General features: G+C 40.6%; 2 protein-coding genes across 2 annotated transcripts; both read left to right on the forward strand.

Moving 5' to 3' along the window:
* Window positions 1-95: 95 nt before the first annotated feature.
* LOC128868874 (SRSF protein kinase 3) lies at window positions 96-22,832 on the forward strand. The gene is made up of 4 exons (XM_054111430.1): window positions 96-206; window positions 774-1,716; window positions 20,006-21,064; window positions 21,142-22,832. The coding sequence occupies exons 2-4, from the start codon at window positions 1,041-1,043 to the stop codon at window positions 22,068-22,070; spliced, it is 2,664 nt and encodes an 887-aa protein (XP_053967405.1). The 5' UTR covers window positions 96-206; window positions 774-1,040; the 3' UTR covers window positions 22,071-22,832.
* On the forward strand, window positions 22,077-22,520 carry LOC128865782 (mucin-5AC-like). The gene has a single exon (XM_054106128.1). It carries the CDS (start codon window positions 22,077-22,079, stop codon window positions 22,518-22,520), a length of 444 nt encoding a protein of 147 aa, XP_053962103.1.
* Window positions 22,833-24,210: the final 1,378 nt, after the last annotated feature.

Genomic DNA, 24,210 nt, shown 5'->3' on the forward strand with positions numbered 1-24,210 from the left:
TACTTTAATACATTTTTTACCATTCCGTACTTAAAATATGCTCTAGCAACACAGTGAAGATTGCAACTCTGCGGTTTAGCGATTCCAACCACATGTTTTATTGAACTTGTGCGAAGAACAGAGAACGTTCTCTTGTCAGAAATGAAAAAAGCTTAGGTGGAAGAAAATTCTTAATACACCTTCCTTCACCGCATTTTTTAAGGAATGTAAGTGCATTTTGTTCTTAAAACATTGAAGTACGTGGTGTTACCAAAATAATTACGTTTCTGCCGTTGCAATCTTTGCTATAACAATTGAAAAAGCCAATATACAAAACATTGCAAAAAATGTGTAAATATAGTTGGCAATGCGGGTTTTACACACTTTTGTTACTTTGACGACATTCGCAAACGGGTGGCTAACGAATCTGACAATGAAATAGACTATTAACTGCAGTTTAAAAGTTCTCGGGTTTTCACTAGTGATAGAATGAGAAAGTATATACATTCCAATTGGAGTTCTATATAAAATTTAGTTCGGCTGCGTTTTTGTTTAATTTCTTTTTCTACCACGAACAAACTTGAGCGGAGAAAATCTTTTCGAATATATGTAGTAAAAGTTTTGAAAGTTTTATTTTCAAGCTAAGAAATTTGTGAAAAAATTGTCACAGTGAAAATTTTTGAATGAATTTTCGAGTAGGCGTTTGACGTATTTCCAAGAAACGCGGCGCAACCTAGCAAAATTTATAACGAACAGAAATCTTACCAATTTTTCTCTTTCAACAATTTCTACAGTGCGACCTAGGAGGTGGTGTAGTCGTAATTAAGAAAGTATTAGTAGTAACCCATAGGCGAAAATTAAAAATTTCGACTGAAGAAAGCGTTTTTATTTCGGAGACGAGCTATCCAAGTATCACAACTCGGACCGATTCGTTGCGGATGTAACAGCTGGGACGGCATTGGTCATTTGCAATTTCAGCGTCGGAAACTAAAACAAGGGCAATAAAAACAACAGCTGTCTCAATCGCAGAAGTAGCAAGGGCGACAGCAAATAGCATCTAAATGAACACAAAAGCTGACGTCAACAGGCGAGTTTTGGCCATTCAAGCCAAGAAAAAGAGGCATAAGCCTAATAAGAAGCGTGGTAAACCGAATGGTGTTGCTGCCGGTACTGGTGGCGGCAGTGGAGGTGGTGGTCAGACACCGGGAAATTCTAATAATAGCAATCAAGGTGGTGCTCCACCGACATCTCCTATTTCGCCGGAATGTGAAATTAATCCGAAAATGTCCAAATCATTTAGTGGCGCTCCGTCGACTAGTGGCACAGGTTCATTGACTGCCAATACGCCCGCTACAGGCTCTGCCAATAATTTGGACGATATTGCATACATGAAGGGTGCGGCGAATAATGCCGGTAGTATTGGTGTTGGCATCATCGGCGGGGGCAAAAAGTACTCTGCTAACTATCAACAGCAGCTGTCGCAGCAGCAACAAAACCAGCAACAGCAAAAGTGTATGAATAATATGCATTTGCAACAGCAACAATTTCAAAATTTACAACAGCATCAATATGATGATACCCAGCATCAGCTGCACCAACAATATCAATACCCGCCACGCAGTTCATCGAATGATTCGGAAGACTCGGAACTGAACAGTGAAAATGAGGAGCAGGAGCTCAAGGAAGACTACTGCAAAGGTGGCTATCACCCTGTAAATATTGGTGATCTTTTTCAAGGTAAGTGTTTCTTCACAATTAACGATTCGGATGGTATTTATTTGTAAGGACGTTAAAGCAAATTCGTATAATTCGTTTGGAATACCTGCGAATATTAGTAAAGTTTTCATTAAAAGCGTTTTGCTTTTTGAAAACGAAAGATTCCTTTATGTATCATACTTTTTTTTCATATTCCTTTGGTACTATTCTGATACTGGCACTGCGCTAAGTTGTCAAGCGCTCAACCAAACAATGTGTCGGATAGTAAAACTTGCGTTAGCTGCTATGTTATGTTAAACATTTAGTGTTCGCGGTTGTTGTCACCGACTACATCGCCGTTATCACTGTTTTTGTGCAAAGCGATGGCAACCAGACAATTGCAAAGCCAATCAATAATGCGTATGGCTCCCCTTACTGCCCTTCCTGCGGCATACCCTACTCTGATAAGTGAAAACTCCACTTGTGTGGTGATGTCGCTCCCGCACACTTTTATTTTCATAGTATTTCACTTTTTATGTATTTTTATGTGCATTTGTATTTGTAATTTATTTTATTATTTTCACTTTCGTACTATCGTAACTACGCTGTTTTTTTTCTACGTAGACCAAAAGAATTTGTGAGCTCAGTGCTGCTTGCAACGAGTTGCATCATTTAAATCGCTTCCATTGTGTTTACTCTGATTTAATTTGTTGGCTTAGTAATAGACACATAAAAGGCGTTGGCAAATTGATTTAAGTGGTGTTGTAAAATTGTTTTCACGCTGCGAAAAGCAGACTTTCATGACCAATAGTCTGTTCTCGCAATAACTGGGAATGCAAGTTGATATCTCGCGGTTATGTTTTGGGTAATGATTTGAAATAAGCCATATTCTTTAAAAATATTTAACTGGTTGAATTATGAACAAACCAATAAAGAATCCATATGCACATATTTAGGCGGTCCCGTGGCAGAATTAGGAATTAAAAGCTATTTACTAATGATAAAAGTTAATTTCAATAAGTTCTACAAAGAAAATAGGTGGGGATTGAATTTTTTTTTAATTATTTCTTCTGAATGTTGCCCGTTGAGTGATTGAATGAAATGTCGACCGTTACGACGGATACACTGTTGTTGTAGCAGTAACTTTGCCCTGTCAGTGTAGTGTAATCACCGGTCGTCTTCGTCTAGCTCATCTAGCGGAAGGTCCTGGAAGCTTGCTGTTTCGGCAGGTTGGGTCCAGAGGGAGAGGGGTGTTAGATTGATGGGGCATGTGAAAAGGTGGTTAGTGACATGCGGGGTGCCTTCACCTGCCGGACCTATGTTTAGTATGTCGGGGTCGTTTCTGGATAGGTAGGAGTTTAACCCGCTACAGTCTCAAGAACGTACTCTTCTTAGAATCTAGTGACGTACTCGTCCACTCTTAGAATCTGGCCTCAGTATTCCGTGCCACTCACTGGAGTTGTGATGTCGGGATGCCATTAATCACGCGACCGATATTTTCTTTTAATGCTCATGCTGGCCTTGTTTCATAGACTTTACTTTTGAGGTATCACCGCAGAAAAGGGTCCATAGGTGTAGGGGGAAAAAGGTCCTGGGTGGCCAGGATATGTCACCCAAACGTCTTGTTAATTTGTTAGGGATGCAATCACGCAGTGTTGCCATGTTCTCTCTGGCCGTGTGCGGCGTAGCGCAATCTTGCTGAACCTTGTGTGTATGTACTGAAGAAAGGATGTGGCAGACAATTTTCGTTCAGCGTGCGCCCGATAAGATACACCGTCGACAGAAATTATTGGCTTCTCGACGATTTTGAGAAAAATATGGCCCAATTGCACTGCTTGACAATGCATACTCGTACCAAACCGTAATTTTGGGACTGTGAAGTGGCTGTTGTTGTTTTAATAGTGGGCTATGTCGTTTGAGTGACCAATAACGTCAATTTTGTTTACCTACACCTACGCTTAAATGAAGATGGGCTTCATCACTCACTGGTGTAGCAGAAATTCTCACGCAATTTGCTATCGTAAGGCTTAAGCGCTTCCATAATTTGAATTTCGTTTAAGATCCTTCTACAATATTTCATGCACAATAGTTTTTGGAAGTCTCAGGGCACTCTCTTGTGCACGAACTGCCATGGGTTATAGGGCAAACTTGTAGCGACGAATACTGAGATCATTTCTGTTTTACTGTCCGACTGAGCCCCGGCTGTGGGCTGTTTGCCGCCGAACTTGTTGCCCGGTATCTTTGCTTCCACGTACGTTTCAAATCTTCATTTGGGCCATCACGTAAACATTGAATATTGTAACGTGAATAAAATCTACGGCAAGCAGTTGCACACACACACATTCATTGGGTTGAAATACGCTTCGATTGCGAACGCACGTGGTTCACCCGTCCACTGCGACATCGTGACTGAATAAAAATAAATAAATAAATAATTGGCGTGTACACTTCTTTTAGCTCCTCCTCCTATTTGTGGCGCGCGTCTCGATGTTGTTCCACAAATGGAGGGATTTACAGTTTTAAGCCCACTCCGAACAACCGCAAATGGTTTTTTTTTATGAGGAGGTTTTTCAAGGCAGAAATGCACTCGGAGGTTTAAATTGCCTGTCGAGGGGCGAACCGCTTTCATGATTTGGTCTTTCATGCCCATCATAGAGAACTGACGAACTGAGGAACGTTGTTGGAGCGACAGTCGTAAGTCGTATAAAAAGTTGGGTGATTTCTGGCCTGGTAAATAAAAATTCTTATATTTTGTGCACAATTGACCGCAAAGAATTTAATGAATTTAAGAAATATTAATGCTTATCAACAGTTTAAAAAGTTTTTGAAATAAAAGAAGTCATAAAAATCTAAATAAGGGGTAATTCAAAAGACGCGTCTTGGTGTTATTTTAAAATAAAGCATGCAGATTCTTTCAAGTTTCACTATTTTTTATCAAAATACAGCTCTTGACAATTATATGTGAAAAATTATATCATTTAAATGTCCGCCATGAGCAAATCTGCCAAAGTTAAAAGATAAAATCGGACTTCGGCATGCAGTTAACATCCGTCAAACACTTGATCCATGAATTCCTAATTGTTGAGAACGTCGAGATATCGATGTTGAACGCTGTTCAGATCAATTTTTAAAGATCGACCATTTTCATAATAAGTTTCTAGTTCGTCCCCTTAGTATAACAATAGCCTATCTGCTCATAAGCTATTATTTTTTTATTGAATTTTTGGATTCTCCATCGTCGATTTTATATGTGGTAAAAATTTTGTCAAATTCTAGTTCCGCAAAGTGGGTCAAAACGTCAGTCAAAAAATAATAAATATTTACAGACATAACGAGATTTGAGTGAGAGCTACTTTCGACAAAAAGTTTGAAATTCATTTTCTCAAAACATCAAAAAATTTATAGGCTATTTTAATACCAAGGGGACGAGTTGTTCCATCGTTTAAAATTATACTACAGTCTACTTGACAAAAGTCAAGGATGACATAAAAAAAGGTACCGTCTAGGAATTATTCACTTCGTTGTATAGAATATGTGTGTGTGTTTTTTTTTTTTTGGAATTTGTAAACACATGAAAGGCATGATATTATATTTATCGTTTTTCCTGTATTTATTGGCAACTAGCGGGTCTCTGCTAAGAACTAGCCAACTTTGAAGTGAAAACGCAGGGACCAATTGACTTTTTTATTTTTATTTGTTTTTTTAATTTTATTTTTATTTTTATTTTTTTTTTAATTTATTTTTAAATTTTTTTTTTTTAATTTTATTATATTTTTATTTTTTAAATTTTTTTTTTTTATTTTTTATTTTGTTTTTTTTTTTTATTTATTTAGTTTTTTTTTGTATTTTTATTTTTCTTTTTATTATTATTTTTATTTTTATTCTTATTTTTATTTTTTTTTATTTATTTTTTTCTTTTATTTTTGTTGTCTTCCTTGATCGAGTTACTAGGCACTAGACGGTATACGTAGTATTCGTAAAAAAAAAGTTATTCATATATGTATGTGTACTTTACGTATACACTTACTACATACATATGTACGTGCATGTATGCAATTATGCACTTGTTAGTGGTGCGTGTGCCACTTCACATTCGCAAATTGCCATAACCACCTGTCAAATATTGCGGCGAGGATGGCGGCAAGCCTGCATGTGAATACATTTCAAACAATTACCTGTAATTGTAATCTTAATAATTCATGTCCATACACGTATTTTTGTATACGTTTAAGTATTTCTCGGCTTACCTTTAGAATTTGCCCAAAAAAAATGGTTTTTTTTTTTATTTCATCAACAACAATGGCGGCAGGTCATTCAAGTATTAATGAAGAGTAAATCGATTGTAGGAGAAATTGATAACCAGCCTTACAAGGATTTGCCTGTGCATGCATAACAGGAGGCGTGCGTGCATGTAACACCAACAAAAACCAGCAAGATGAACCAGGTTGGCTTAAAAGTGGTGTTGGAATATCTTGATAAGCTGAATATCTTAGGCCATAACAACCAGCTACGTATTCTATTGGTTAGAAGACACATAGGAATGACACATAAACTAGTGAGGAAAGGAGCGGCCTTCCCACATATAGGACCAGAGTCAATAATTCTCTTATTCAGGAAGTAGAGGAAAGACAATTAAGATAATACTGCGACAATCAACCGGCTGCAGTGCTAAATGGGTATTTGGCCGCGCTTCTCCTATTTGTGAAGTTCGTCTTGACGTTGTTCCACATATGGAGGGACCTACAGTTTTAAGCCGACTTCGAACGGCATATATTTTTTACGAGGAGCTTTTCATGGCTGAAATGCGCTCGGAGGTTTGCCATTGCCTGCCGAGGGGTGACCTCTATTAAAAAAAACTTTTTCTTTATTTTGGTGTTCAACCGAGATTCGAACCTACGTTCTCTCTGAATTCCGAATGGTAGTCACGCACCAACCCATTCGGCTACGGCGGGTCCATTATGAAATGTATAGTTCAACGAATTTCCAGTTCTTAAAGGTTGTTGTGTATGCAGGCATCTGAGTATTTTTATCAAAAGGAAATTCATTTCGACAGCCACGGACCAAATATCAAGATGAATTGAGTACATAAATGGTTGTTGTTGTTGTTATAGCAGCAAAAACATTCCCCATACATGTACGGGGAGTGCTGCTTAAGTGAAATTTCCTGGCCGCGTATATAATAAGTTCGGGTAGTTCCGTAGAACCGACTGTCGGCAGAACGATAAAAAATGGTCGAGAGATTTGATTTTCTGTTTCTCTGATAGTCGGCTTTATGTAATGGGAACGATCCGGACCTATTTATTCCGCTCAAACTGTCACTTCAGCAGCCACTGCCAAGAATGTATGGGATGTTCCCCGAACAGTCGGTTCTACGTTACTGGAGCAACCCAGATTTACTGTATATTCGGCCAAAGATTATCACTCTAGCAGCATTCTCTGTATGGGGAATGTTTATGATGCAACAACAATAACACTAACTACCTGTTCACTTGCCCTGTCAAACCTACTAGCCTAACACCACTGTCCCTCTGGACCCAACCTCTCGAAACTGCACGTTTTCTGGGTCTACCGTTAGATAAGTTAGATGAAGACGACCGGTGGCTACACCGTACTGACAGAGTTTAGTAAGCTGCTACACCATCTAAAAAACTAAGAAGCTTACATCCAATTCCATAGACTTTATTAAAGTCATCAACTTTGCAGCAGGATCAACAACCGTCATCGTAAGCCTGGACCATTAATTAAGACATTGTTGTGAAATCTTGATTGATCTTTGATTTAATTCCTTATTTGAGTCAATTCTGCCAGGATAGCGTGGGTCTCTTGAGGAGGCTGAAGTTGGTTGGACTCCGCCAACGGCGTTCGGCGAGCGAGAGTTCATTATGGTTGTGAGAGGCTCCTGGTGAATGTCGTTGATAGCCTGTACGTATAGTGTAAGGTGCAATGGTTGTTTTGTATAGGCCTGGATCTCGTTGGTCAGTTGATGGGGATGCCTTCTGACGCGGCTGGGAGGTAGCTCAACCTTCAGCAAGTGCCTGCTGGGATGGTTTCTATGGCGATTAAAATATTTTGGCAATTTGGATGCAATGATCCCACTGGCCCATATATTTTTCACAAAGTGGTGGATTTTAAATACCTGGGTGTAAGCCTCAGCAGCGCTGCCGACCTCTCGACAGGCGATTCTACGTTAACGACCCAGGTTTACTATAAATATGTTCGGCCAATGGCTGTCACTCCAGCAACACTCCCCGCACATGTATGGGGAATGTTTTTGCTGCTACAACAAAAACAACAACCCACTAATCAAGGTGCTAATAGAAGTTATTTTGCTCACCTGAAACTTCTCAAAAATGAATTACTATCAAGGTTGTCTAAGCTACAAATCTACAGGACGTCAATAAGACCAGTAGAAACATATTGGTGCGAAGCCTGGGCACTGACATCTAACATAAAGAACTACCTTCTCTGAGTGTAAAATCCTAAGAAGGATATTTGGACTAGTAAGGGAAGCTAAGGGATCTTATGGAATTACATACAATGACGAGTTCGAACAGCTGATCCCAGGTCAAATCATTGTGTGTTTCGCTAAAGCTCAGCGGATGAGTTGGTTTGGACACCTACTCAGGATGGACGGTAGCAGAGTTACGATACGAAAAACACTTTGAACTCTCTTATTATGGGCAGAAAAAGCGTGGAAAACCGCCAAGAAGATGGACAGCCGATGTTGACGCAAATTTACGCCCTGTAAATGCTAGGAGAAGCGACTTAATGACTCGAGTAGTATGGAGCGCGATTGTGAAGGAAGCACCGGCTCACCCAGAGCTGTAATTGCTACGATTGTGATGTTGTTATTGTAGCAGTAACTTTGCCCTGTTAGTGTAGTGTAAATCACCAGTCGTCTTCGTCTAACTTATCTAACGGTAGGCCCAGGGAACTTGTTGTTGCGACAGGTTGGGTCCAGAGGGAGAGAGGTGTTAGATGAGTGGGTTTTGAGGGGCATGTGAAAAGGTGGTTAGTTTCGTGCAGGGTGTCTTCACATGCCGGACATATGTTGAGTATGTCGGGGTCGATTCTGGATAGGTAGGAGCTTAATCTGCTACAGAATCCAGAACGTACGATCATGATGAAACCCACTGCTAATATTTTACCTCCCTGAAAATAACTGTTTTTAAAAAGTCCTATTTGTTTTGTAAAACTACTAGTCACCTATACAAAACTCTTGTGCCTGTCCATATGTATGTATGTATGTGCATACACCAGCTTACATTAAGTAATCGATTTCTACAATTATTTATTTAAAATGCAAAGCAAACTTTTTTGTTGGGTCAAAATGTATCTAAAAATAGCCTTTTAAATGCAAATCGCTAAGAAATTTCACAGAAGTTATTAAATTTTGATCGCAGTCACTTCTTTCGTACGCCATCAGCTAAGTTAGCTGCCATTAAAACCCCTGCCCGATTTCCTGCGATTGCGGTGGAATTCGCAATTTGTCAAGTTAATTAAATTTAGTAGAACAGTTACTGTTCAGAAGAAGAGTGCGCAGTTTATTGGATGTTGTGTCCAGAGCAGTCACAATGGTCGGTGGTCGGTGGTAGGTTAACAAAAACACCGTTGCGGTTGCTCGAAAGAATACATCGCACTTGAATGCTGGCCGTCTTTGCCTTGACTGCGGGTGGGCTGCACTGCACTGCAAAGCGTCCATTGTGCTTTAGTCCGCAAGTGGCATTGAAATGTGCAAGTCTAAATCAACATTATTGTCGCAATAATTCAATGTCTGTTGGGCTACACACACACATATGCGCACATAGTTTGTCAAACGCCGATTGTGTTGGGTGTAAATAAACTAAAAAAAAAAAAAACAAACAAACAAAAAAAATTGTTGGAAAGTGCAATAATACGAGTAGATGTTAAATAGCGTGAAAAGTAGACGAGTAATCCAAACTCGAATCGAAATGTAGCAAGGTTTTATTTGTGGTATTGGTGACTGACTGCCTGGAATTGTGTGTAACAAAAAGCCCGTGCAACGGAATGAATTTACTGCCGGACTGCGTTGGTTTTTATGATCTCGTCTATTTATTAGGTGCGTGCATCCGAAAGTTTTGAATAGTTTTTGCACGTAATTTTTTTCTTACTACGTTCTCGATTTGCTCTACTGAGCTTGGGGTCGGTCGTTTTCTCAATGTGTGGTGGTGACCTGCCCGAAAAATAGTTTGAAAGTTAATTTTCATTCGTTTTTAAAAAACTCATTGTGAATGCACGAAAGTTGTACGAGTGACACGCCAATGTTATTGGAAATAAGAGAACGAACGCAATAAAAGTCTCCCACTTTAATATAGTGGCTGTAGCTAAAATAATTAAAATGCGTCGTGACATAAGTGCATACCAAGAGAAGTCGAAGTTACCCCAAATGCTCTGTTATTAAAGAAAAAAAAATTTCGAATTTACAAAATGATCTCAAAAAAAAGAACTTTATTAATTATTTCAAGTTTTTCTTGGTTATCAAGAGCTCGAGAGTTATCAGAAGTCATCCTGTTTCGATAGCTTGGTTCCAGAGGGAGAGGGGTGTTAGATGAGTGGGTTTGATGGGGCATGTTGTTGTTTGTTGTTGTAGCAGCATAAACATTCCCCATACCTATACGGGGAATGCTGCTGAAGTGACAGTCCTTGGCCGAATATAAATCCGGGTCGTTCCGGTTACGTAGAACCGACTGTCGTGGGAACGTTTGATGGGGCATGTGAAAAGGTGGTTAGTGTCGTGCGGGGTGCCTTCACATGTCGGACATATGTTTGGTATGTCGGGGTAAATTCTGGATAAGTAGGAGGATAACCTCACGGAGGGTCTCACGGGGAAGCTGGAGCGCTTCATCTGCTGTAGGTGGTGGTTGAACTCCGATTACGACATTCGGTGGTCGGGAGCTTAGGAAGGTTTTGACGGTCTCCCGATGAATTTCGTTTAAGGTCTGTCTAAACATTGTCTGGTCCAGTAAATTTCTATTAGTTTTGTCCTGGATCTCGTCGGTTGGGAGGTGCCTCCTGACATGCCTTGGGCTCTGGTTCAAGCAGGTGTCTGCAAGGGTGAAACCTGCGGTAGAACTCTAACAGGATCTGCTTGCTGATCAGTTTATTGTGCTCCATTTAGGGAGCATCTGTGCCGCGTTGTGAAAGTGTTGAAGAGGGGACATCAGGAGGCAACCCGTCACTGTCCAAATAGCAGTGTTTTGCCAAGTCTGGAGCTTTATCCACTGCGTGTCACTAGTTCCAGACGACTAGACAGGCGTAGCATAGTATAGAACCGGCCGGCCAAATGCCTTAAATGTCGATAGCAACAATTCTTTGTCTTTGCCCCAAGTGCTGCCGGCAAGCGATTTGAAGACCTTGTGCGATTTTGGGCTTTAGTGGCAATTGCAGTTGTGTGCGCAGAGAAGGAGAGCAAACTGTCGAAGGTTACATCTATAATAGTAATGATAATTAACCGTCAGAAATGACAACAGCACCTTATTCTTCTTGCGCTATAAACCGAATGAATCTTTATTTCTACAAAATGGCCTATCGTACCAAACGCTACCATCAACGAGTCTTAAGGTCTAATTACAACGAATGCTTAGCGAGTAAGTCTTAAGGTCTAATTACAACGAAAGCTTACTAAATAAATCTTAAGGGCTAATTACGTAAGTATAAGCACATGCCTACAATTACTGTTTACAACTCGGCCTTCCTGACACATAGAATCTCCCGATTCTACTAAGTTTCGTTTACACAAATAAAGTCTGTTTACTTCTCAGTATTTTTTCCGAGACTTTGTTTAAAACCACACCAAGGCTTTAGATTTGTAACCGACCAAGTACCTTTATACGGAATCTGTGTCTGCTGAAAACCTTCTACATCTTCAACTACGTACCGGTCATTTTCTAAAATTTTAGTTACTCTGTACGGTCCCTTGTATTTGGGTATCAACTTGCTTGACGCTCCTACCTGCGAACTGGTGTTGGAGACTACAACATAGTCATTTAGGCTAAATTTGCGAGGTTCTCGCCGTTTCATATCTGAATAGGTTTTGTTGTAACTTTGTGCTTTGATTTGTTCTAATTCTGCCTGTTTTCTGACGTTCTCTATTATCGCTGGAGTTGAATTTTGTGCTGGCTCTACCACATTTTCTTTTACGCTATCTACGAACTTTCCTCTTTGTCTAACCCCAAACAAAAGTACGCTAGGTTGTTCCTTGGTTGCTCTATGTACTGTATTGTTCATTGCGTATTCCGCTGACTCTAATACTTTCTCCCATCTAATCTCTTTCTCAGAATCCACCATCTTTGCTAACATAGGTCCTAAGGTTTTATTCACGATTTCGACCTGGCCGTTTGCTTGGGGCGAGCTTGTGGCAACCTTTATGTGTTTTATACCTCTTTCTTCTAACAATTCTTCAAACTCTTTTGAGGTGAAGCAGGTTCCTCGGTCTGATACTATGAATTTTGGTCTACTATAGGCTCTGAAATAATCTTTTAGGGCAGTAACGGCTTCCTTGGAAGCTGTCGTTTTCGCGGGATAGAGACGAACAAACTTTGTGAACGCGTCTATTATTACTAGTATATGTTTGTACTTTGTGCATTTGCTATGAACTGGTCCGTAATGGTCAATATGAACCATTTCGAACGGCACGTTTCCTTTAGGTATCATATGTAAAAGCCCCTCTTTTTTACCGCCTTTATTTGAAAACGCTATACACTTCAAACAATTTTCAATGTGAGCGGCCGTCTTTTTCCTAATATTTGGAAACCAATAACTTTTCCCTACGGTTTCTATTACTTTGTCTACACCTAGGTGTCCCATTTCGTCGTGGTATTTATACAAAACATGTTGTTCCATAGGCTCAGGTACGTAAAACAGTAAGTCATTGTCCTTCTTTTTATAAACTACTCCATTTCTCATCTCATATTGACTGCTTTCCTTAACTTCTAATTCCTTTTTTACTTTTCTAATCCGTTCATCTCTACTTTGGCATACGATTAAGTTTTCTTCGAAAGTATTGGCATGAATTACTAGTACGTTGTTTATTCTACTTAGTGCATCTACATGTTGCATTCTTTTGCCTGACCTATGCTCAACTTCGTAATCATAATTTTGCAATTCTAATGCCCACCTCGCTATTCTTGGATTCATATCTTTTTTGTTGAGTGCCAAAGTAAGAGAGTTGCAGTCAGTAACTACCTTAAATTTAATACCTTGAAGGTATACCCTGAACCTTTTTAACGCATACACTATCGCTAGCGTTTCTAGCTCGAAACTGTGGTATTTGGATTCTGCATCGGTCGTTCGTTTGGAGAAGTAGAACACGGGATGAAATTTCCCGTCTTTCTTTTTCTGTAACAATATTGCTCCGAACCCTAAAGTACTTGCATCACAATGTAACTCTGTTGCATCACTCGGATCATAGATCGCTAGCAGCGGGGATGCGATAAGTTTTTCTTTAAGACTGTTAAAAGATTCTATTTCTGCTTCCATGAACTGAAACTTTTTATCTTTTTTCGTAAGATCGTGGAGAGGCTTGGCTATAGTCGCAAAATCTTTTATAAACCTTCGGAAGTATGAGCACAAGCCTAAAAAACTTTGAACTTCCTGAACTTTTGTTGGGACAGAAAAGTTATTTATCGCCTTAAGTCCTTTTTCATCGGCTTGAATACCTTTGTCTGTAATGACATACCCTAAATACGACACCTTTGATTGTAAGAACTCGCACTTGTCTAGTCGTAGCTCTAAATTATTCTGAACAATCCGTAACATAACTTTTTCCAATATTTCTAAATGCTGTTGTACACTTTGCGTCGCTATCATAAGATCGTCTAAGTAAACTATAACTTCTCCACTTCGAATCATGTCCGCGAAAATTTTGTTAATAAATCTCTGAAATGTTGCAGGCGCATTTTTCAGTCCGAACGGCATCCTCAGGAATTCGTACTGCCCCAAGGGAGTTGTGAAAGAAGTATATTTAATTGAGTCTTTTTCTACAAAAACATGAAAAAACCCGTTTTTTAGATCTAGCTTTGTAAATAATAGGACTATGAATAAGTTCGTTGCGGTTTTACAACAGATGGCGTAACTTGATTATTATTCCATCGATCCACATTTCCAAACATTCATTGGAAAGCTACTGTCGTAAGGCACAAACGTCAGTATAAGTTTTTTATTTGAAGCGTAAACAACAATATTTTTACCACACTTGAAAATGTCGAATTTCGTGCCAAATAATGTGTTTTTGCGGGGAATTCTTCTTCATTATTTTAATATGAAGAAAAAAGCAGCCGAAAGTCATCGTATCTTGGTGGAAGTTTATGGTGAGCATGCTCTATCTGAGCGAACGTGCCAGAAGTGGTTTGCACGCTTTAAAAGTGGTGATTTTGGCTTGGAAGACGAAGAACGCGAGGGTGCGCCGCCAAAGTTCATGGACACCGAATTGGAGGAATTGCTCGATCAAGATCCGGCTCAAACGCAAGAAGAGGTTGCAAAAACTTTGGGAGTTGATCAATCAACCATTTCCAAACGTTTAAAAGCCATGGGAATGATCCGAAAGGTAGGCCATTGGGTGCCGTATGAATTGAAGCCAAGAGACGTTGAACGCCGTTTTATGGCATGCGAACAACTGCTTCAACGGCACAAAAGAAAGGGTTTTTTGCATCGAATTGTGACTGGCGATGAAAAGTGGGTACATTACGACAATCCAAAACGTCGGGCAACGTATGGATACCCTGGCCATGCTTCAACATCGACGTCGGCGCAGAATATTCATGGCCTGAAGGTTATGCTGTGTATCTGGTGGGACCAGCTGGGTGTTGTGTATTATGAGCTACTGAAACCGAATGAAACGATTACGGGGGATGTCTACCGACGACAATTGATGCGTTTGAGCCGAGCACTGCGAGAAAAACGGCCGCAATACGCCGATAGACACGACAAAGTTATTTTGCAACATGACAATGCTCGGCCACATGTTGCACAAGTAGTCAAAACATACTTAGAAACGCTCAAATGGGATGTCCTACCCCACCCGCCGTATAGTCCAGACCTTGCGCCATCCGATTACTATCTCTTCCGATCGATGCAACATGGCCTGGCTGACCAGCACTTCCGTAATTACGATGAAGTCAAAAAATGGATCGATTCGTGGATTGCGGCAAAACCGACCGAATTTTTCACAAAGGGAATCCGTGAATTGCCAGAAAGATGGGAAAAAGTAGTAGTAAGCGATGGACAATATTTTGAATATTAAATTTGTAACCATTTTACGTCAATAAAGTTTCAAATTTCGAAAAAAAACCGCACGAACTTATTCATAGTCCTATTACCTTTTTGTTTGCCAATCTGTCTAGTAAATCATCTATAAGTGGCATTGGATAATTGTCTTTAACTGTAACCTTATTTAACTTTCTGTAGTCGACGCACAACCGAAGTTCACCAGTCTTTTTTTTAACCAGCACTATAGGTGACACAAACTCAGACTCGCTTGGTCGTATGTACCCTTTTGCTAAATATTCGTCAATTATTTTTTGTAACTCTTCTTTCTCACTGTACGACAATCTTCTTGGAGGACACGAAAATGGCTTATCACTTTCTAACGCTAATCGTATTTCCTTTCTAACTAGGGGTTCGTCGAGACTTTTTGAGTTCACGTAAATCCTTCTAAACATTGCTTGGAATCCGGTTTTTTCATTATAGCTTAACTGCTCACCTAGTTTGAGATCTAAATCCGTTTCACCACACACGTCTATTGCCATGACTTCTCTCAAAACTTCACTTATGTTGGTATTGTCGTCAGTTGTATCTTCGTTCCTTACACTGACTTCGTTAACTTTTCCACACGCTCCTTCGTTCGCTAAGATTAAATTACTCACTTTTTCAACATTGTAAATTTTCTCAACTTTACTTTTGCTCACAACATTTTCTACTTCTATTTTTGCCACTCTATCCATAAACTCGACATTTCCTATCTTCAACTTTGCGTCACTTGCTTCGATGAAATCCCTACCCAGCAAAACTGGACAACCCATGGACCCATTAGGAACCACCAAGAGTTCAACTGAAACACATTTATTTAACACTTCTATAAAACATATCATTTTTCCACTGATATTCAAAGGGGACTTGTTTAACCCATAGTAAACATTTTTGACTTCTTCTAATTTTGCTCCTGCTGGTACTAGGACTTGCTTGATCAGGCTAACTGGGCTTCCTGAGTCGACTAAACATTCTATAAACATGTACCTATTAGTATGTGCTGATACATATAATTTAAAATAACTTACAAACGTGTTCTTGTTTTTTTTGTGTTGTTTGCACTCCGCTGCGTAATGGCCTAGCTGTCCACAAGCGAAGCAGGAACCAGCTTCCCTCTTCGGTTTCCGACAATCTTTAGCATAGTGACCCGAGCAATTGCAGTTGTAACACCGCATCCTTTCGACCGTTCGTTGTTTTGGTTCCGTATGCTCTGGTAGACTTATAGAGCGGAACGCCCTTAGTACGTCGTTGGCTGTGGTGAAGTTTTGTAACCTGGCCTGATTGCGGAGTTGTCTATCAGGAACGCCTTCTATGAGGTAATCTGCGAGTTCCTCATCACCCAAGTTCAGTTCGCCGCCCAGCAAACATTTATCGTTGAAGTAGTTGGCGAAGCTTTCTTCGGATGACCACATTCTCTTCTCGAATTTTCTGCGGCGATCAAGCTTACTCTCACCTGCCCCGAACACTGACTCCATCTCACGTAGCAATTCGTCAACCTTTTTAGGAAACATAGGCTTTGCGTTGTACCACGCCAGGGCTGCACCTTTTAACTTGGTGTGAATGACGACTCCTAGTACAGCGTCGTTTACTTGCACTACCTCGCGCAAATGCAGCAACTGGTTATGCCAGGCTTTGAACCCGTCGCCGCCATCGTACGCAGGTATTACGTCCTTCAATGTCTCAAACGCAATGTCTTCGGTCGCTACTTTGCTTATTGTTTTCTCTCGTTCCAATTGAGCCTTTTGTAACTTCAGCAGCTCAATTTCTCTCTGCAGCAGTGAAATTTTTATGCTGTCTTCTACTGTACCGTTCGACATACCGTTTTTTTCTTTGGCGTCGCTGTTTCTCGTTAAACGGTCTCCGAATGTACCGCTACATATACGTGCTAACACCTTTTGCACACGAACCGCGCCGTCGTCGTTAGTGACTCCCACGACCGTGTCACCTTGCCGTTGCCGTACCTTCTCACCGTTGTCCTCTACCTTGTAGTACGCCTTTTTTTCTGCACTATTGTCCACTAAATTTGCCATTGTATTCCCTGCTTCATTGACCGCTGCATTGGCAGCTACATTTTTTGCAGTATCCTCTACGTTGACCGTCACCTTGTCCGCTACTTTGTCCATTACGTTTACCGCTACTTTGTCCGCCACGTTGACCGCTACGTTGTGTGCTGCTATGGTGTCTGCGTCACTGTCCGACTCGTTGTTTCTTCCGGTAACGTTGTCACTGACCTCATAAATCAGATCTACTGATTCGCTTGCTGGGCACAATCCGCGCGCTTCTTCTGACAACTGGCTCAGCCTTGCCGCGAGCGACGCTTTTGCACCGTTTGCGTTTATGCCAACGGCCGTACACCAGGCCTTTAATTGGAGGAGTGTATGTTTTTCGGCACTCACCACTTCGTCTTCCATTTCAGGACGCAAAAGAAAAATGTTGTTTAAATATAACACACAGAGTTAGCTTTAGTGGCTTCGACGCCCACTTCTGATATAATAGTAATGATAATTAACCGTCAGAAATGACAACAGCACCTTATTCTTCTTGCGCTATAAACCGAATGAATCTTTATTTCTACAAAATGGCCTATCGTACCAAACGCTACCATCAACGAGTCTTAAGGTCTAATTACAACGAATGCTTAGCGAGTAAGTCTTAAGGTCTAATTACAACGAAAGCTTACTAAATAAATCTTAAGGGCTAATTACGTAAGTATAAGCACATGCCTACAATTACTGTTTACACATCCAAAATTTTGGAATTGTTAACAGTCGGAATTGGTGTGTCATCGACTTTTACCTTGACAAGATACCTTACCAGACACATCAATGCACCTTCTTCTCAAATGCCATGCTATACAGAGGAGTACACATCTGGTTTCGGACGGCTAGAAGAAAGGTACATACGCTCCGCCCAAAACTGCTCCATTTTAGGTTTACTGAGGGTCGCTCTCGCCTATCCAACAACACTACACGACTTTCTGTTAGGTTCTCGCCCACTCTGGAGTGGAGGGAAAATGAAAGAGCGGATGAGTGTGCAAGGAAAGGCCCTGAGCTTGACCTTCAGCGAGTCGTAGAGGGCATAAGTATTAATCTAAACGAACTGTACACTGCGTTCCCACGACAGTCGGTTCTACGCAACCGGAATGATTCGGGTTTATGTTCGGCCAAATACTGTCATCTCAGCAGCATTCCCCGTATGTACATATGTGGAGTGTTTATGCTGCTACAGCAACAACAATAACAACAACAACAACTGTACACTGTGATTGACTTGAGCGTAATCACGGAAACCAATGGAAGTTGGTCTCTGACTACTAACTGTAGGGTCTGCAAAGCGCTCTAGCCAAAACTGATTCTTAAAAGCACAAAACCTCTGCTTGGATTCAACAGATCAACTACCAGCGTCGTCAGAAGTGTTATAACGGGCCAACACACCATTGGCGCCCTAGCCAGTAGAATGGGTGTACCTCACAATGACTACTGCAGGAGCTGTGGAGATGAAGAAGAAATTCAGTGGGTACAATACCTCCTTTGTGAATGTCCTGCATTTCTAACAAGCCGTGCCAAATATCTTGGCGACTATTTCTTTGAAGGCCTGGGAAATTTGCAAAATGTTTCAGTGGGGGGACTAGTTGCCTTCTTAAAAGAGTCTAAGTGGTTTAAACAACTTAGTTAGGGGAAGGATATCAAATGCAGGTATCACAATGGGCTTTAGGGCCACCGAGTGTCTTGTCTTAGACAAGCATGTTGGCTAACATAATCTAACCTAACCTGTTGTAGATATACGGAGAGAACTGGGCTCGGACGAACTTTAGGTTGAAGTGCAAACCTCCTTTCCGTTCTCATTAAGCGCTTAATTAACTTTAGATGTATTATTTTTGTACCTGCTCCACAGTACTTTACGCCATAAGCACGTGGATAAACCGGGGGCTACCCAAAATCGCCCCTGCGAGAAAGTAGTCCTAGTAGCGATGGATCTATCCAAGGTTTTCGATACAGTTAACCATTCCACTTTACTAGTTGACATCGAGCAATCCACTCTTTCGCCGCGACTGAAGAGATGGTCCGCAAATTACCTCTGTGGTCGACAGTCGTCAGCAGCATATTTCGAAGCTTCTGTAACCACCAGAAAGACTTTCCATGATTTCATACGCTGACGATTATTCGATATTGGCGTTTGGCAATGGCATGTTGTTGTTGTTGTAGCATTAACACTCCCCATACATATACGGGAATCGCTGCTGAAATTACAGTCTTTGGGAGGATGAAAATCCGGGTCGTTCCGGTTTCGTAGAACCGACTTCCGTGGGAATGTCATCGATGGCAGTAAATCGGGTTAAAAAGTGAACGGTTACCTCTCCAGACTTTCTCGCTTCATCAATTTAAGAAACCTCCAAATTTCCCCTACTAAATCCACGGCCCTATTTACCACCTGGTAGGTCAAAATGCAACTGAAAGTCGAAGTCGATGACACACAAATACCGACAGTCAATAAATTCAAGTTACTGGCGTTACCTTTGATAATTTGCTCTGCCTCTCGGCGCATACAACTGAAATTGCTAGTAAAGTACAAGGTAATCGGTAGCACTTGGGGTAAAGACAAAGAAACGTGGGACATTAAAGGCATCTGGTCAGGGAGGAATCAGTGACATGCCTTGGATAAAGCTTCAGACCTGCTAAAATTCTGCTATTGTCACCTGATTTCGTCCCGTCAACATCTACGCAGTGGAATTACTATGCTCTTCCTATGGTCCATTTCAATCTTGCTGACGAAATCCGGACTTAACACGACGATCACTGGAACCCTCCCTTTTTTATAGATAGTCCATAAATAGGATTCATCGGGAACCCCCTTCTTGAACTTTCTCCAAGTGTATACTGCTTTGTCATAACATTGATTTTTCTTTCTTTCGAGAGGGAATCTTTCGTAGGTGTAAATATTAAAATTATTCCAAAGCGTCCCTTTATCCTCCTTCTTCCTAGGCAATAAGTGCGGAAAACATAATTTCCAAATTCTTATTTTCCAAATTATGTTTCTGAATAATTGCGATACTTTTTTCTTGCAGGACGTTACCACGTTGTACGCAAATTGGGTTGGGGTCACTTCTCCACCGTTTGGCTGTGCTGGGATCTGCAAGAGAAGCGTTACGTGGCCATAAAGATCGTAAAATCCGCTCATCACTTCGCCGAGACGGCTAAAGACGAAATTAAGATACTCAAATCGGTGCGTGATTCCGACCCAAGTAATCCGCGTCGCCAGAAAACAGTGCAACTACTGGACGACTTCAGAATCACTGGGGTAAATGGAACACACATTTGCATGGTGTTCGAGGTGCTGGGCGACAACCTGCTAAAACTGATACGCAAGTCCAATTATCGCGGCATACCCATTGAGAATGTAAAATCGATTACGCGCCAGGTGCTAGAGGGCTTGGACTACTTACACACTTGCTGCAGGATCATACATACCGACATCAAGCCGGAAAATGTGCTACTTTGTGTCGATGAACAATATGTGCGTTCGTTAGCGAACGAAGCTACTGAGCTGTATGTGATGAATTCTAAAATGTTTCCGTCGTTTGTGAGCCGTGCTCCCAAAGAATATCGCGAGCCGCAAATTACCGGTAAAATGAGTAAAAACAAAAAGAAAAAGCTAAAAAAGAAAGCAAAGAAACGTTTGGAGTTGTTCAAGAAACAATGGGATTATTTGGAACAAAGTGGTGGTGGGCAAGGAGGCGAAGCGCCAGCTGAAGGGACCGACGGCACGGAATTGTCCAACGATGGCATTGGCGATGGACGCGCCGAGCAGCGAGTGCGTTTGAAGGGTGGTAAAATGGTGAATGGCGAGACAACAGATCCGGAAGATGGGCAGGAAGATGTTGATGATGGTGATGATGAAGATGCTGATGCCGAACAGGATATTATAGCTGAGGAGCATGCAGCCGATGCTGATGCCGACGATGATGACGATGAAGAGGAGCAGTTGCAGGAGCGCACCAGCTACAGCTCGAATACGAATTCGCCCCGAAAGCAACAGAAACAGAAGGCCGGCAAAGATGCAGTAGAACAAGTTATTACAAACAATGTTGGTGGGGATAAAAAGAAGAAGAAGAAGAAAAATAAGAGTAAGCAAAAGCAGAAATAGTTTATTGTGTTTATTTTTTTTAATGTGTAATATTTTTTTTTAATCTTTTCTTTGCAGAAAACTCGGCACAACAGCAACAAAACCAAAAGGAGAAAGAAAAGCAGCACCAGCAAAATGATAATAAATCTACATCCAGTAGCGACAGCCACACCATCAAAGACGAATTGAACGATTCGGGCAGCTCTTCACCCACTCTCAAAGGACAATCAGCAAACAAGAAAGTATCAATGACAAAGACTTCCGAAACTAAGGCAACCAAAACGCAAAATAACAATATTAAGAATAACAACAACTCAAACACGTCGAATACGAGCACCACAACAAATGCAAAACAAAACGCCAATAACAATGAGAAAGTTGTTAATTGTACTGTTACAACAGCAACACCACAACAAACCAAATCGGAACCGACAATATACGCAACTTCATTAGCTTCGCCACCGGCCGTAAAGCCAACACCTCGAAAAGATCCCGCCTTGGAAGCGTGCAAATTCGATGTGAAAATCGCCGATCTCGGCAATGCTTGTTGGGTGGACAAACACTTCACCGAGGACATACAAACGCGTCAATATCGTTCGCTGGAGGTGATACTCGGCGCTGGCTACGATACATCAGCGGATATTTGGAGTACTGCATGCATGGCTTTTGAGCTGGCCACCGGCGATTATCTATTCGAGCCGCATTCGGGCGAGAACTATTCACGTGACGAGGATCACATTGCACATATTATCGAACTCTTAGGACCGATACCGCATAGCATAATTCTACGCGGCGCGTACGCATCGCAAGCGTTCAATCGCAAAGGAGAACTACGCAACATCACCGGATTGAAGCCGTGGGGTTTAGTCGATGTGCTGTCTGAAAAGTACGAATGGCCGCGCGACGATGCGGAAGCGTTCGCCGATTTTCTCGTACCAATGTTGGAGTTCGATCGGGCGAAGCGTGCAACGGCTGCTGATTGCCTGAAGCATCCGTGGCTGAGATAAAATACAATGATTTGCTGTTGCGCGTTTGCGCCAGCACCAATTATAACACCACCAGAGACGTCATTGCCGTTGCTATCACCGTTGCCGTCGCCGTTGCCCTTGCAGTTGACGACAACATCCACACTGATGTCACTGTCTCTATCTTCGTCGCCGTCGCCCTCATACGCATTACCTACTACTACGACCGCAACCAACACCATTGGCAGCAGTAGCATAGTGGTGGCAGCGGCGTTGGCGGAATTGGATGGAGTGCAGTGTACATCAGTGCGTAAACCATTGGCGGCAACAAAAACCACTTCGCTACCGTTGCCGTTGCTGTCGCATAAGCGTACGACGCGTTCGGTGTCGGGCGGCGCAGTGACGCCATCATCTACGGCGGCGGCGTCGTCGACGGCCGGACAAACGCTATGCTGGCGCAATACGCTGCGTCGCATGTTTCAGCGCAAGTGACGTTGGCTGTTGCGTGCGCGACGGCGACGACAACGTGAACGCGCACTTTGGAATTGTCGTTGGCGCGGGCGCGGCAAGCGGCGTCGTGTGGTGGTGTTGGCATTGGCGCATGCGCGCTATTATTGAGAGTGGTTAGAATTGGATTGCATATTTATTAAACAAACAAATAATAATAATTTATAATGATACATATAAAATATTATGAAGGAGGCGTAAATTAGAAAATGATGCACACATTATGGAGAATATTGGTAGCGCGACAGCCAGAGTAGTCACAGCATCACCAACAAAGCAAAAAAAAAAAAAAACAAATACTAGAACAACAGTAACAATAACAGAGTAACAACAACCGCAGTGTAGCAATACAGCGAAATACATGCAAGACGATTAAAAAGAACTATTCTATATAGAATTTTATATATCATTTAATCTTTTTCTAACTGTGCAATTCATTTCCGCATATGATAATTTTATTTATGAAGCTGAAACCGAAACAGAAGTAAACAAATTTTTACCTTATTTAATTTAAGATAATTTGCTAATTTTTTTCGCAAATTTTAAATATGTTGTTGAAAACGAATTTCGCTAGAGGCACAGACGACATCAGGGACTCAAAAAAGCTAAAACGCTTAAAAATAATTGAAATTGAAATTAAAATTTCTTGGACCTTGTTTTTGTTCTGAACCCAAATCAAACAAATGAGATTAAATAAATGAAAAATCGACTTTGATTCACAGAAAGACTTCAAATATGAGAAAATTGCATTGGCTGAAAAAAGTTGTTTAGATTGAAATATTTTATATAAATCATTTGCTATGAAAACCCTTTTAAAGATTAGAGATAACCTTTCGTATATTTTAGTTTCATTATGCAGTTTTTTTTTTGACATTGTCGAATATTTCTTTCAATAAAAATTAATTCTAAACTAATTTGTTCCTAAGTTTTGGTGGATATTTTTTTGATACGCACTTTTTAATGCAGCTTTCATGTGAATAATGCATTCCTTTTTGGTTCTAAAAATTTTTTATCTACGAACAACATTTTTTTCGGGTTAAAAAAATGATAAAAAGTTAAAAATAAAAAAAAAATTTCGAAGAGTTTCATAATAACTAATTTAACTGCGAAATGGAAAACCGTAATGAATGAATTTCATTTTGTTTGCAAAATTTTACAGTCGCACATCAGTATTTTATACTTCGAACTGAGTTTTAATAAATCGTTGTTTTCTGCTCTCATCATCAAAATGTTATTACTATGCGAATATCTTTACATGAGCAGCTGCATTCTCAAAACAACCTCCATGCGTTAATAAAATAACTTTATAATGAGGATAATAAGAAAATTAGCATGCAGAAATCGAACCAACAAAAATGTAGCAAAGCATTATTCAAAAACAAACAAACTAAGAAAAAAAAAACAAATATATTAGAAATAAAATGTAAAAAAATTACATAATATTAGCAAAAGCGCTTTTTTCTTGTTGAAAAGAGTAGCAATAAATGCGTTTGTGGCGGCTTTGCTGTGCTGCAATATGTTCAACTGCAAAGCCTATGTTTAAAAGAAAGATAATAAATATAAAAAGTAAGAGTAAGTAAAATTTGTAAAATCAAAATAATAAAAACTAAAAGAAACACTAATGTAGAAAAATTCTGTTAGTAAAAACAAACAAGATGAAGCGAATCTGTATCTT

This window comes from Anastrepha ludens, chromosome 6 (assembly GCF_028408465.1).
Source record: "Anastrepha ludens isolate Willacy chromosome 6, idAnaLude1.1, whole genome shotgun sequence".
In the NCBI taxonomy this organism is placed as follows: Eukaryota; Metazoa; Arthropoda; class Insecta; order Diptera; family Tephritidae; genus Anastrepha; species Anastrepha ludens.

Bases quoted from the DNA above. Each gene is read 5' to 3' on its own strand.
- LOC128868874 (XM_054111430.1), top strand. From the start codon at position 1,041: ATGAACACAAAAGCTGACGTCAACAGGCGAGTTTTGGCCATTCAAGCC. The intron at 1,717-20,005 runs GTAAGTGTTTCT...TTTTTCTTGCAG, and splicing joins TATTGGTGATCTTTTTCAAG to GACGTTACCACGTTGTACGC. The intron at 21,065-21,141 runs GTAAGCAAAAGC...TTTTCTTTGCAG, and splicing joins GAAGAAGAAGAAAAATAAGA to AAAACTCGGCACAACAGCAA.
- LOC128865782 (XM_054106128.1), top strand. From the start codon at position 22,077: ATGATTTGCTGTTGCGCGTTTGCGCCAGCACCAATTATAACACCACCA.